Source organism: Lepidochelys olivacea (assembly GCF_965140295.1).
Source record: "Lepidochelys olivacea isolate rLepOli2 genome assembly, chromosome: 18".
NCBI lineage: Eukaryota > Metazoa > Chordata > Testudines > Cheloniidae > Lepidochelys > Lepidochelys olivacea.
In genome coordinates this window covers 20,187,114-20,200,769 of record NC_140428.1, presented here as the reverse complement: position 1 = coordinate 20,200,769, position 13,656 = coordinate 20,187,114, and the positions used below count along the sequence as shown (strand labels likewise).

Genomic DNA, 13,656 nt, shown 5'->3' with positions numbered 1-13,656 from the left:
GAATAAACTAAACTGGGGGAAAGACCCCGCAGACTGAGCCATAGCCCATCTCATCCACGCACCCTACTGGGACCCTTAAGCTGGGCATGCTTCTCCCATCCCCCCTGCAGCTTCTGCTTCCCCACTCCACCCTGCATCCCTAGACATGAGCAACTTTGTAATCCCCCTCCCCCATCTGACAACTCCCTCCTTTTCCTATCAGGAGAAACTTTTCCATCTTCTCCTCCATGCCAAGGGAGCAGCCATTTCTCCCCCATCCCTGACCTGCCAAGGCTGGCTCCTCTCCCGCATCCCCACCCCATCACCTGGGTATCCCCACTTCTCCCTCTCTCTCCCCACTCCCTAGTCAGCTGCTTGGTGTGGCTCCTCTCCGCCACACCCTCCATCACCTGGGCATGCTGACTTCTCCCTCCCCTCTCAGTCACCTGGCAGAAGCAGATTCTCCCCCCTCTCTCACAGCTCAAGCTAGACGATCCAATTTCCTGTTTCCAGCTTGTGAAAAGGTTACTTGGCACCTCCCCAGGTGAGCAAACCGGTTCCATCCAGGAGCTGCTCTCCTGAGCTAGCTTCTGGGTTATAACTAATCTCTTGGCACTGCTCTTGGCACACACTGGTGTGTGTGGGGGAGGGGGACCTTCCCATCTTTGTGCGGGGTGCTTGAGGGTGGAGGGGATGGCATTTGTGCCTGAAATTGGGGCTTAAAAGGTGCTGATTTTTTTGTAACATGGTTGTGTATGTAGAAGGACTAGCCCTGCTCTGTGTATGTTTGTGTGTCTGTGTACACATCTGTGGTTGTGTGTATATAGGAGAATAGCTACCCCAGCTATGTCAGCTTTGTGCATTTGTATGTACTGGGCAGGGGTGGGAGGGAGGGTTATGTAGAAGAGAGCTTATTCCACAGCTGTTTGCATCAGTGTGTGTTTTTTTTGCATGTATTTGTGAACATTTGAGAGCTGTGCACATCAGTGAACTTGGTGCCTTTAGATTTTTCACCCTGTAGCCTTTGTTCTGTGGCAGTAGCTTGAGCTGAGCTGTAATTAAATGCCAGGCAAGCAGTGGATAGTGAAAATGTCCATCTAGTTCTCCTGGATGTTGATGGTTTAGTCATTGGGGATGATGTTTTTCTAAGCTTGGCCCAGAGCCCAAAAAGTAATCCCAGCAGAAAGAGAGGGTTGGAACTCCATTAAACTGGTCCCTACTGGCTCTTTCAGAGCCCAGGGGATTCGAGCTGCTTGACGTTTTTTTGCCAAAAAAATTTTGGGGGGGTCAAAAATGCAGATTCAGCAGCACTGAAACGTTTTGCAAATTAGTGTTGATTGCACCAAATTGTTCACTTTGGAAAAAAAATTTAAATGTGTTTTTTTTTTTGGACATTTTCTAAATGAAATCTTTTGATTTTTTTAAATTCAGAATGACTTTGTTTCAAAATGTCCTTTTATTGTACTTTTAAGTAAAAACAAAAAAGTTCAAAATCAAAACAAAACTTTTCATTTCAATTATTCTTTTTTTTTCTTTTCAGTTAGATGAAAAATTTAATTTTCAGTTCAATCCGAAACTCTTTTGCCCCATAATTTTTTGGCTCTGCCAGCACAACAAAAAAATCTGTGATTCACACAGCTCTACAGGGCACTGTAGCAGGTTTCTCATATGGAAGCAGCTTTATTGCAGCTCTTCACACAAGCTGTGTACAGTGCACCCTCCCAGGGCTGTCCTTAGGATTTATGGGGCCCTACGCAGTATTATTAAACTGATGCCCCTATGCTGGCGCATTCAGCTCTGCGAATATGGCCCCTGGCTTCTGCCTAGTAAGGAGACCGCAGAGCGCGCTGGGTGTGTGGGAGCCGACCTGCTCTTTCCTGCTGTCCCAGTTATAGGCACGAACTCCGTGGGTGAGTGCTCCGGAGCTGGAGCATCCTGGGGAAAATTTAGTGGGTGCAGAGCACCCACCAGAGCCAAGCTCCTCCTCTCCCCCCATGCCTCTCGTGTGCTGGTGGCCCTGCACTCACAGTGCTTCTGGAGAGCCGCGAACAGCTGATTCACAGCGTTCAAGCTCTGGGAGGGAGGGGGAAGAGTGGGGATGGAGCCACTTGGGGGAGGAGGTGGGGAAGAGGCGGGGCAGGGGTGGAGCAGGCACGGGAAGAGGCGGGGTGGGGGCTTCGGAGAAGGGGTAGAGTGGGGGTAGGTCCTGGAGCAGAGGCGGGGGGGTCGAGCACCCCCTGGCAAGATGAGAAGTCAGCGCCTATAGTCCCGGTGGTGCCCCAAATTTTCGGGTGTCCGATGCAGCCGTGTATGCTGCGTATGCCTAGGGATGGCCCTGCACCCTCCACCTTTAGTTCAGTGTTTTTCTCTCGATAGAATTGCTTGTTGACTTCATGGGCAGCCAGATGAGCACCTGGGCCTCCCTTCTTGACTGGACAATGGGCACTCTTCCTCATACCCCCATCCTGGAAGTTGGATCCTTCTTTCTGGGCAGCAGGCACCCATGCCCCTTGGGAGTCATTCCCTTCTGGCTGCATACTCACAGTGAGTCCCCACCTCCTTAGGAGCCAGTCTCTTGTCTCTGGATTCACACATTCCCAGGAGCCAAGAGATGGAATTAATTGCAAAATGTAGAGGAGAGCACTGTCCCTGTGATTAGATGGCTGTTTCCAAGTGGCATAGACACGTGCTCTCTATGTGTTGATAGTTAACTGCCAGGTTAGGAAAAGTCTTATCAAAGTTAAAGGGTTTATTAGTTGATCAGAGGCTGTCGACCCTAGGAAGATCTTCAAAGATCACATGATGGTTAGATCAATACTGTCAGCAAACAAAAGGGAGAGACACACTAATCAGGCTTGCTTGTTCACCTACATTCTGATAAACCTGCAAAGGTCACCAGATCAGTTCTGAAGCTGAATAAGCTGCCTCTTTCCCAGACTTTCCTATCTCCATACATTCACATGGCCCATCAGGGTCACTCATAGGGAAAAGCACTCAATTGTTCTAGCTGATATAATTCACATAGTTCAGCATTCCCAGCACTGGTCCTTAGATATATTTGGGACTGGCACATCTACAGAGCTCCATGGACATACCCAAGATAGCTACACAGAAGATGCAGGAACTGCATGGAGTCTGGTGGGAGCAGACAGAATACCCAGGATCCTGAGTTGCATGGAGCCCAGGCCGTCAGTGTGTATCTGCGGGAGTTGCCTCTCCTTGTGCTCGCTTGTCTGCAACCTCAAACAGGCATTTACGCATGCAGGGAGTGAGTCACTGTGCTTCAGAGGACCCAAGTGACAGCCATGGGTCCTGTAGCCACCGAGAAGGTACAAAACAATGCAAACCTTCACCCAGTGCCCTGTTCAATCCTTAGGGTAGGTCTAGACTGCAATCCCTAGGTATGATTGCTGCTCGAGCCGACATACCTGAGCCAGCGTTAATCTAATCCAGAGGAGCCATGGCAGCATGGGCTAGCCCCAGGAGTACTGTGCAAATCTGGACAGCCTGCACTGAAGCTTTCACTGCTGCAGCTCGCTCTGGGCCTGAGCTAGCGAGATTAAAGCTAGGTCGGGTGCGTGGCCCTGAGCTGCAGTCACACCCACTGACTGTAGTCAAAGCAAACCCACAGGGCTGGTCCACACTGAGAAGTTACCCTGGCATAGCTACGTCTCTCAGGGGTGTGAAGAATCCTAACCCCCAGCGCAGACAGCGCGAGGCCGGTGGAGCTACCCACTTCGTGGGGAGGTGCATTAACGGCAGCGGTGGGAGAACCGCTCCCATCTCTGTAGTGAGCGTCGGCCCTGACCCGCTACAGCATCGCAGCCGTAGTGCTGGAGCTGCACCACTGCCGTGGTTTAAGTGCAAACACGGCCACGGCCACGCTGCCGCTTACGTCGGCAACATGTATGTCCCTCAGGGCTGTGAAGAAACCACTCCCCGGAGTGACACACGTTTCGGTAGTGTGGACAGCGCTGTGGGCGCGAGAGCTTGGCACTTGGCGGGGCTGGCAGAGGCTTCTCACCCGGCTCCTCATCCCTGTAGCTCCGAGGCGGCGGAGGCAGGGGCTGTTCCCACCACAAGCACCGGGTGCCACAGTCCATGGGAGCTGCGTGGGCAGGGCCTGCAGGTGCGGGCAACGCAGAGACCCCTCCCCCGCCCAGAGGAGCTGCAGGGGGGCCATGCCAGTGGGAGCCGGGGAGCACCCCCCACCCCGAGGTAAGTGCCTCCCGCACTCCCCCAACCCCCTAGCCCTGAGCCCCCTCCCACACACCCAAACTACTGCTGCTGGCCCAGGGGCTGCCTGAGCTCTTCAACCTAGCAGACAAAAGTGTAACAAAACCCAATGGCTGGAAGTTGAAGCCAGACAAATTCAGATTAGAAATAAGGTGCAAATTTTTAACTAAGAGGATAATTAAACCTTGGACCAATTTACCAAGGGTTGTGGTGGATTCTCCATCACTGGACATTTTAAAATTAAGATCAGATGTTTTTCTAAAAGAACTGCTGTAGTTCAAGCCCAGCTATTGGACTAGAAGCAGGAATTAATTCATGGAAATCCTATGGCTTGTGTTATGGAGGTCAAACTAGATGATCACAATGGTCCCTGCTAGGCTTAAAATCCATGAATGTGTTGAAGACATCTCACGCAAGCCACCAAACGAGGTAGTTAAAATCTAAAGCATTTTTCCAAAATAACTTCTGACTTTTGTGAGCATCATCAGCATTGTCAGTGCAGAGAGATACAAAATGGCCTAACACGACTGCTCTTTGGAGTTTGAGGGGCAGGGACAGGGCTACAAATTTGGAACCCCATCATACTGGACTGATCCACACTCTGGATCCAGATAATGGTTCTGAGTTCACTACTTGAACCTTTTTGTGCAGTGGGCTGAATCCTGAAATTTGGGGAAGTTCAGATCCAGATCTCAAACACACAAGTTTGGAAGCGTTCAGAGCCAGCGGTTTGGTTTGTCCCATGAGGGCGACCTGAAGTTCAACTCTGGATTCAGGCTGCAGGGGCATTAGTTCAGAGCTATTGTCAGGAATAATAGAAAACCCGTGTTTATGGAAAATGTGCAGAGTGAGGGTCTTTCTGTGGACTTTAATATTTTCCCCAGGATTAAAACATCTATGTATAAAGCCAGACATTCCTAGCTCAGTATCACCAACCCTAAATGTTCAAAAATCATGAGTCAGTCTCACCAAAAATCATAAGATTATGTAAAAATAATCGATTTGGGGTTCTTTTTATTTGCCTTCTGCGTTTTGAGCCTTTAGGGTGCACTGGGGTCACATTTTGAAGCTTTCTCCACAGCCACAAGGGCAAGAAACTTACTTTTTCTTTAAGAATGAAGGCTGAAAGCATCACATCTCCACTTGACTCTAGGAGCTGGGGCTTTAAGGAAAACAATAATTATCATGTGACTCATGACAAAATCATGAGAGTTGGCAACACTGCAGTAGCCCTTCTGGTTGTGAAGTAAACCCGCAGCATATAAACTGATGGCATATTGTGTCTGTCTGCGGAGAGCTGGGTGTAAACCATTGCACTAACATAAGGACAAAGTTCCTCCGTTGAATTCAGTAGGATGTAAACTTTGGAGCTTAATATCATGTGTCCCTGAAATATAAACACTGTTAAACACTGTTGATATTCCTCTCAGAAACATCCAGCTAACTCACGTGGCCAGAATGCAGCTGTCTGAGCTTTCCCCAGGCACATCAAAGGATGGGGATAAAGCTGCCTGGTTTGAATAGGTAAACAGAACTGTTGACTCTTCCTTGAATTATTGAAATTGCTGAGATGCTTCCCCTTGTTCTTAAAATGTACATAGATGCAATAAGTCATCTTTGCAACATGAGACTCTGATATCTCTGAAGTCCTCTGGGGACCTGGAAGGGTTCGGAAGGGGCCCACTTAGTGGAGTTCCACCCCAGGACAAGTGGCAACTACAGTTTTGTCAGGAAAAAAAAAAAGTGGAGATTTTTGTGGTTTTTATGTAAGATTTGGGCCAGTGCTGGCAATTCACAATAACACGCTAATACATATTGCCAGTGATTCTTTGTCTGATAATGACACATGATTCTAAACTGTAAGGACCAAGCAGACTAGGAAACACCTCCCAGGTAGGGCCGTCATTCGCTCAGGATATTCCTGATTGTGTCGGGGCGCTCCCGCATTGGCTGTGTCAACGCTAAACTTTTTGGGGCGAACTACAAATCATCTAGTTTGACCTGCATCGCCACCTGTGTCTCTCCACCCGCAGGAGCAATGATAGGGATTCTAGTGTAGACAGGGCCCTGGAATTTTCCCCACTGTGTTTTCTAACCCGCCCTGTCCAGAGCCTAAGGCCTGCCTGCATTAGGCAATCCCATCATTGCTACCACCGATGTAGCTGTACATCTACAGGACAGTGCAACTTGGGTGAGTTAGTGAACACAAGGCCGTATTTCCAGCAGCATTCGTATTAGCCCTGCATGGATCCCAAAATATGTCACTGTGATGAAGTGGTTTTCACTGCACTATGCTGGTGGTTTGGATGCAATATCGTCGCAGCTCATTAGGTTTGCCCCAGGAGATAAGAGTAGCTGGATTTGTGCTGTTGGACAAATTCACCAAGATGGCAACCCTGCTTCCCCTGCAGGAATTCAATACACTGCAATTAGACACCCAGGCTGGCCCATGTCAGCTCACTCAGACTCACAGGGCTCAGGATAAGGGGCAGTTTAATTATGGTGTAGATGTTCAGGACTCGGGCTTGGGACCCTCCTCCCTCAGACCCTGGGAAAGTCCAAAGCTTTAGCACCATTCAGGAGTCTACCCCTATGATTCTATAGTGAAAACAGAGCCATCCTTTAACCATGTTAGGTGACTACTGTTGTAACCAGGTTCTGCAATGGAACCACTAGTACAGAGAGGGCCTCAGTCTTGGGACATGTCTACATGAGCACTTACTGTGTGGCAAGCTGGGGTGTAAATCTACAATGCTCCAGTGTGCCACACACTACGTGTCTATGTGGACCCTGTAGCAATCTGCACTAGGGAACCTATAGTGCACACCAGCAGGGTCCACATAGACCCTCTTTGTGGCACGCTGGAGTGCTGTAGATGTACACTCCAGCTTGGTGGGGGCACAGTAAGTGCTTGCATTGATATGCCCTAGGTCTCAGGCTAATGCACTTTTTAAAAATCTTGGGTTGGCTGCAGATACAGAGCAAGTGGGGGAGGGCAGGACAGAGACTTTGGACCCAGAAAAAGTGGCCCTCGTAAATTGCAGACTGGAGGATGCTGCCCAAAAATCAGACCAGAAAGTGCAAGAACAGTAGAGCAGGGCCAGATCATCTGAGCCAAGGTAAGATAATGAACGTGAGTGGGAGAGGAAAGGATGTCACATTACCTTTGACATTAAACTGCTAGATAGCATCATTCTCAACAGGGCTTCTGTGGAGCTCCCCTTCATTTTGGGAATCGGAACCTAAGTCATCTTTCCTTGTTATCCATCTATCTATCACAAACACGTTTCTACTAGCTGCAGTGTCTTTGCCTATATATAACATAATATCCTGGTGAAACATTTTTCCTGGAGTGTCTGTATTGCCTCTTCTCCTTCCCTCTCCACGTTGGTCCCTCATTTAAACTACACTACTTCCAAAATTATCCCTGTGCAAGGCTTGTCCCATGACTGACAGCTGCCTGTCGGGAACCATGTGAGAGAGGGCATGATTTTCTGGGACTGCAGTTGGTGGCTTGAAACACATGAAACTGAGATCCCTGCTGCTGAATGGTATTAGAATGCCAGCAAAGTGTGTCACAGGTTGGAACTGGAATGGGACCTTTTATAACACAGACATATAGTACGGGCATTTCAAGGATGACTTTTAAACTTCCCCACCTACACCTTTCCATTCTGCAAAAAACATTTACAGTCAGCTACTCCCTGAATAACATATACATAGTCCTCTTCATAGCACTTGAGTATAGTTGAATTGGTACACAGGCTTACTCTGCTGCATAGATTAGGTTTATAATTGCTAACCATGTATGGATTCTTATTTCTTATGATGACATGGACTGAACCAAAGTGAAAATATAAAAGTACTGGTAAAATCTGATGGCACTTTTTGGTAGTAGTTGGATTTTGTCCCCTATGTGCATAGCCAAAATTTATTCCTGTGTTCAACTTATTTGCCTGCCTCTGCCCCAGAGGTGGCTGCATTCCAATGGGTTGTATGTAGTGTGTGTCTGATCCTTTGTAATGAAAGACCCTAATTATTATTCTAGTAAGAAAATCAATGTATCATATGGGCATTCCAGAGAAAACATGCAGTTACTGACCTGAGAAATACTTTAATCTTTAAACCACAACATTCCTGTGGGTGAGTGGTTTGAAATATTTTTGGCAGTGAAAGGGTAAAATGAACTAGAGGCAGAATTGTCTGGTGGGTAGATCAGATAACTGGGCTACAAGAGAACTGGATTTTATTCCTGATTCTTCCACTGACTCAGCATGCAAACTTGGGCAAATTGCTGACTCTCAGTTCGTCAGTTTCCACATCTGCAAATTAGGGATATACCTAGCATTTTGAAGAGTAGCAGCAGTGTTAGTCTGTATTCGCAAAAAGAAAAGGAGGACTTGTGGCACCTTAGAGACAAACCAATTTATCTGAGCGTAAGCTTTCGTGAGCTACAGCTCACTTCATCGGATGCATTCAGTGGAAAATACAGTGAGGAGATTTATATACACACGGAACATGAAAAAATGGGTGTTATCACTCTCCTTATAGTGTGTATGATAACACCCATTTTTTCATGTTCCGTGTGTATATAAATCTCCTCACTGTATTTTCCACTGAATGCATCCGATGAAGTGAGCTGTAGCTCACGAAAGCTTACGCTCAAATAAATTGGTTAGTCTCTAAGGTGCCACAAGTACTCCTTTTCTTTTCACCTAGCATTTTGAAGAGTTTGCAGTTAGGGTGCCATTTCCTTTGGTTGATGGTAGACATTCACAAGTGGTCAATTTGTTCCATAATCTAGGAGTACTCTTGGATTCCTTGCGGATGCTAAGATCTCACATAACAGAATCTGCGAGTAATGCTTTCTGTCATATCCATCTGGCTAAGAGACTCTGTCCCATCTTGGCGGATGATGATTTGGCCTCAGTTATTCATGCCTTCATCACTTCTCAACTGGACTACAGCAATGTGATAAATTTTCAGGGCATGAAACCTTCAGCACTTGGGAAACTCCAGCTAATACAGAATGCTGCAGTGTTTCTTCTCATCAGCACAGTCTGCTGTGAGCACCTCAGACCAGTCCTCTGCTCTCTGCACTGGCTTCCCCATTCAATTTCAAATCAGTTTCAAAGTCTTCTCAGTCCTCTTCAAAGTGCTTCATGGCCTGGGCCTAGGACATCTAAAAGATCACCTAACACTCTGGAAGGAAGACCATGGTTCACAACTCAACTACTCTCTACAATAAGGGTAAAGCTTGTCTGTGCAGGAGACAGAACTTTCTCAGGGGCCAGTCTGAGACTGTGGAATGAACTCCCCCACAAGAACCAAAGACCATCAAAAACCTTATTGCCTTCCACTGCAAGGCACATTTCTGGGAACTGCCTTAGCCAACATAAACACATAGCAACAGGCATGTTTAAAAATAAGAACAGTAAAAAAACCTACAAAAACAAGACACTCCACTGCACGTGCTTCTCCCCCTGGGGACAGGATGAGACAACAAACAACCCATGACAGATGTGTAGTCACGTTGCTTTATGCACTAGTGAAAAGAGCTCAGACACTACAGTGATAAGCGTGGTATAAGAACTTTCATAGAACAGAACAGGATACCTTGGAATAGAATACCTTGGAAGCTGCTTTGAAGTCCGTGGAAGAAAAGTGCAACATAAATGATCATTAAAGTGATTCAGACACAAGTTCCTAGCTCCAGCTTTAAGGGTCAGGTTATAAAAAGGCACAATGTAGATGCTTAAAGGAAGATGTGGGTGCAGGAGGTTAATAGCACTGCTGGCTTGTACCCCCTGAGAGTCTCAGTCCAGATGCTACATTGATAAGCACTTTAAAAATACCTGTTATAATAATAATCCACAGACTCCCGGTATATTTGTGAAATAGTTCTGTTTCAATGACAGTATTAGAAAGCATGCTGACTCTATAAAGAAGTAAATGTGTGATGCAGGCGGAGTTGTTAGCTGTTGATGTGAGCTGATATCTGAGCCAGGTGCCCTGTGTTTGACATCTGTCTAGAAATGCCTGTGTTTTTGGCAAGTCTCTGCTTCTCCAACTGTATCTGGCAGGATACAGAGGATGATCTGATTATTAATTACCGTTTACATATGCCCAAGATACTTAAGCACACACCTAGCTTGAACCAAGTGAATAGTCCCATTACTTTGCTGAATCAAGGCCATAGCTCCACATGGCTCACAGTAGGTATCATAGCAGGCAAGGGCCCAGCCCTGAGTAGCTTACATTCTGATTTATACAGGTAACACAGTCAATAAAGACATTAAGGATCCAGATCAAGTACCTGTGTGTTTGTTCTGGAGAGGTTAATAGGATAAAGGGAGAAGTTTTTAAAGGATCATATTTTGTTTTACATGCCCACAGTGTGAGTTACAATCATTTGAATAGCCATGTTTTTTGGGGTGCGACAGCGTGGCCAACTCTTGTGATTTTGTTTGGTATTTTTCTTAAAGCCGCAACTCCAGAAGTCAAGAGATTGTGAGAAAGTCAGTGTACTTTTTTTTTTTTTTTAAGTTGAAAGCCTCTAGCCCTCATGCCTGTGGTGAAAAGCTGGCAAATGTGACCCTTGGGCCCTTTAAAGATTCAAAAACCAGACTGGAAATAGAAAGAACATGAAATGTGTTATCTTTAAGCCAAACTCATGATTTTTTAATTTGGGGAAATTTGGGCTGCCAATACCAAGTAGAGGGTTTCAATCCTGCCAGGTCAGGCAAGTGAATGACCATAGAAAACACCTGGATAGAGCATGATGGGAATGGGATGTCAGCTGACAGTTTAGTTGAGAGATTTGAAGGATAGGTGAGGGAGATATTAGATGTGCAAAATATGCTGACATTACACTCAGGGAAAAGATGCAGCGTTAAGTTTATTTTGTCTGAAATGTGTCAGTAGCAAAATACCTTTAGGACAAATCGTGCCACTGCTTTCATCCCCCCCCACCAACTTCAGAAGTATAATGCACTCAGCTCTAATACCCAGGAACTCCAATCAGCAAGGCAATCACAAGGGAGGATCAGATAAGATTTTCTTATCTCAGGAAGGTTCTGAATTTATGGCCTGGAACTGTCCTATCAGACACTATCATTATGCCTCTGATCTCAAATCTCCACCCATCTCAAGGCCTAAATATCTGCAACCTGGTCACCACATTGTAGCACCAATCTGCTTGAAAGACTGCAGACACTTTGCACAGTTGCAAACAGTTGCTCTATTGCACCCTAGGTTCCAGCTGTCCCAACAGCCTGCCCCATTGAACCTCACAATCCTGTTATACGAACTGATTTGGCTGCGTCCTTAATGTAATCAAGCCCCACTGCAAGAGCTGCCTCCTTGGTGTACACACAGCCTCCGTGCACTGCCTACCTGCTTGCTGAAACCCCATTCCCACTGCACAGTCTTCTTGCTGCATATCTAATTCCAGTGCACCCCTACCTGATTGCCCCTGCAGCCCTACCTTTGCTGTACTTCCCAGCCCCAATGTGCCAGCCCTAAACCCATACCCTTGCATACCCCTTCCAATCTCACTGCACCAGCCCCAAGTCTTCACCCCCATCCAATGCACCCCCATTGCACCAGCCTCTGGGCTGCACCCCCCATCTCCCTACACTCCCATCCCATTGCACCCCCCAATCGCCCTGCACCCCTATCCCATTGCACCCCCTATCCCATTGCGCCCCCAATCTCCCTGCACCCCATCCCATTGCACCCCCAATCCCATTGCACCCCCTCCCACTGCACCCCCAATCTCCCTGCACCCCCTATTCCATTGCGTCCCCAATCTCCCTGCACCCCCATACCATTGCACCCCCCAAGCTCCCTGCACCCCCCCATCCCGCAATGCTCCAGGCTCGCCTCCTCCGCATTGTAGCACCAGAGCTTTCGTTTCCCCCTATGACGTCAGTGCCAGCGCCCCCGCCCCGCCCCCGAAAGTCCCGCCCCACTCAGTCCCTGGTTGGTGGGTTCACATCCCGCTGGCTTCACGTGATTTCCGAGGCTCCGCCCCCACCAGGCCCTGGTCCCAGGCCCGGTCGGCGCAGGCGCAGTGAGGAGGCAGTCGCGGAGCCGGTAGCAGGAGCCGGCGGCGGAGCCATGGCGGGAGCCCCGCAGGAGAACACGCTGCTCCACCTCTTCGCGGGGGGGTGAGTGCCCGGGCCCGGCCTCCCCGGGGCTCCTCCCTCCCCCCATTCCTCCCTGGGGTGTCCTGGGACCAGCCCCCTTCCCCCCTCCTCCTTCCCCCCATTCCTCCCTGGGGTGTCCTGGGACCAGCCCCCCTCCTCCTTCCCCCTTCACCTGTTCCCCTCTCTCCTCCTTCCCCCCATTCCTTCCTGGTGTCTCCCTTGGGTGTCCTAGATCAGCCTCTCTCCTCCTCCTCCCCCCCCCATTCCTTCTTTCCTTCCTTCCTTCTCCCTCAGGTGTCCTGGCTCAGGTCCCCCCACGTCCCCAGCTTCCTCCCCCCCCCATTCTTTTCTTCCTTCCCTTCGGGTGCCCTGGATCAGTCCCCTCTTCCCTTCCCCCTTCACCTGCTCTCCTTTCTTCTTCCCCCCCTATTCCTTCCTTGCATCTCCCTCGGGTGTCCTGGCTCAGCACTCGTTCCCCCTTCACCAGCTGATATCTCCCTTCTCCTTCTTTCCTGTCCCCCCTTAATTTTTCCTGCCTCATCTTCCCTTCCTCTCCTGTTGATATCTCTAGATATTCTCTTAAAAGGCTTCGGTTATAAAGAGATTTTGTATGGGGAGGGTGAGACTTGAATAGTCTCACACGTGGGATGGGGGGAAGGGAAAGTATCGCCGCCACCCTCCTCCCCCCCATGTCCACCCAAATGTGCCTCAGTTCAGAGAGAAATACGACTGAGGAGCGGGGGGAAGTGGTACGGGCAGGGATGGGGTTAATGAGGTTCACATGACACACACACACAGTAGAACATGCCTTTCAGCAGCAGCCAAGGCTGGGGTTAGGGCAGACTGGCTCATTCTCCTTCCTGTCTTTTAAAGACCTGGCTGTGTGGACGTGGAAGGCACAATCCATGACCCAAAACGTTCATGCTCTAGTGCAGGCACACAGGATATACCTGCTGACAGCATAGGCCAAAGTGGCAGTGATATCTGGAAGTGCTCTGGATCACAGTGCATGCCTGCTGCTACCGTTGCAGTTCTGGTTTGCACTGAGTTTTGCATTATAACCTGTTTTCAGCTGCTCATAACCTCACTGGAAACTTTCCCTTTGGGCTGCAATTCCTCATCCTTTTATACATATTTTTTGATATTGATATTGCAAACATTTGATGCTACGGTATTGTTGCTTTCTCTGTCTCCTGGAATCAGATGTTGGGTTGTTATTGATCTGCTGTTTTTTTCCCTTTCAGTCTTTTAAATCTTTCCTTGTCTCATCCACCTCCTTCCCCTGTATTCT

General features: G+C 48.3%; 1 protein-coding gene across 3 annotated transcripts in view; it reads left to right on the top strand.

Moving 5' to 3' along the window:
- The first annotated feature begins 12,272 nt into the window (after positions 1-12,272).
- SLC25A33 (solute carrier family 25 member 33) overlaps positions 12,273-13,656 on the top strand; it is a 35,866-nt gene continuing 34,482 nt past the window's right edge. Inside the window, exon 1 of one of the 3 annotated variants that reach the window (XM_084651655.1) lies at positions 12,273-12,386. In XM_084651655.1, the coding sequence (XP_084507781.1) occupies positions 12,337-12,386 (50 nt within the window). In that variant the 5' untranslated portion in view covers positions 12,273-12,336. The remainder of the gene's footprint in view (positions 12,387-13,656) is intronic. The other 2 variants (XM_084651656.1, XM_084651657.1) reach the window with 2 other exon arrangements.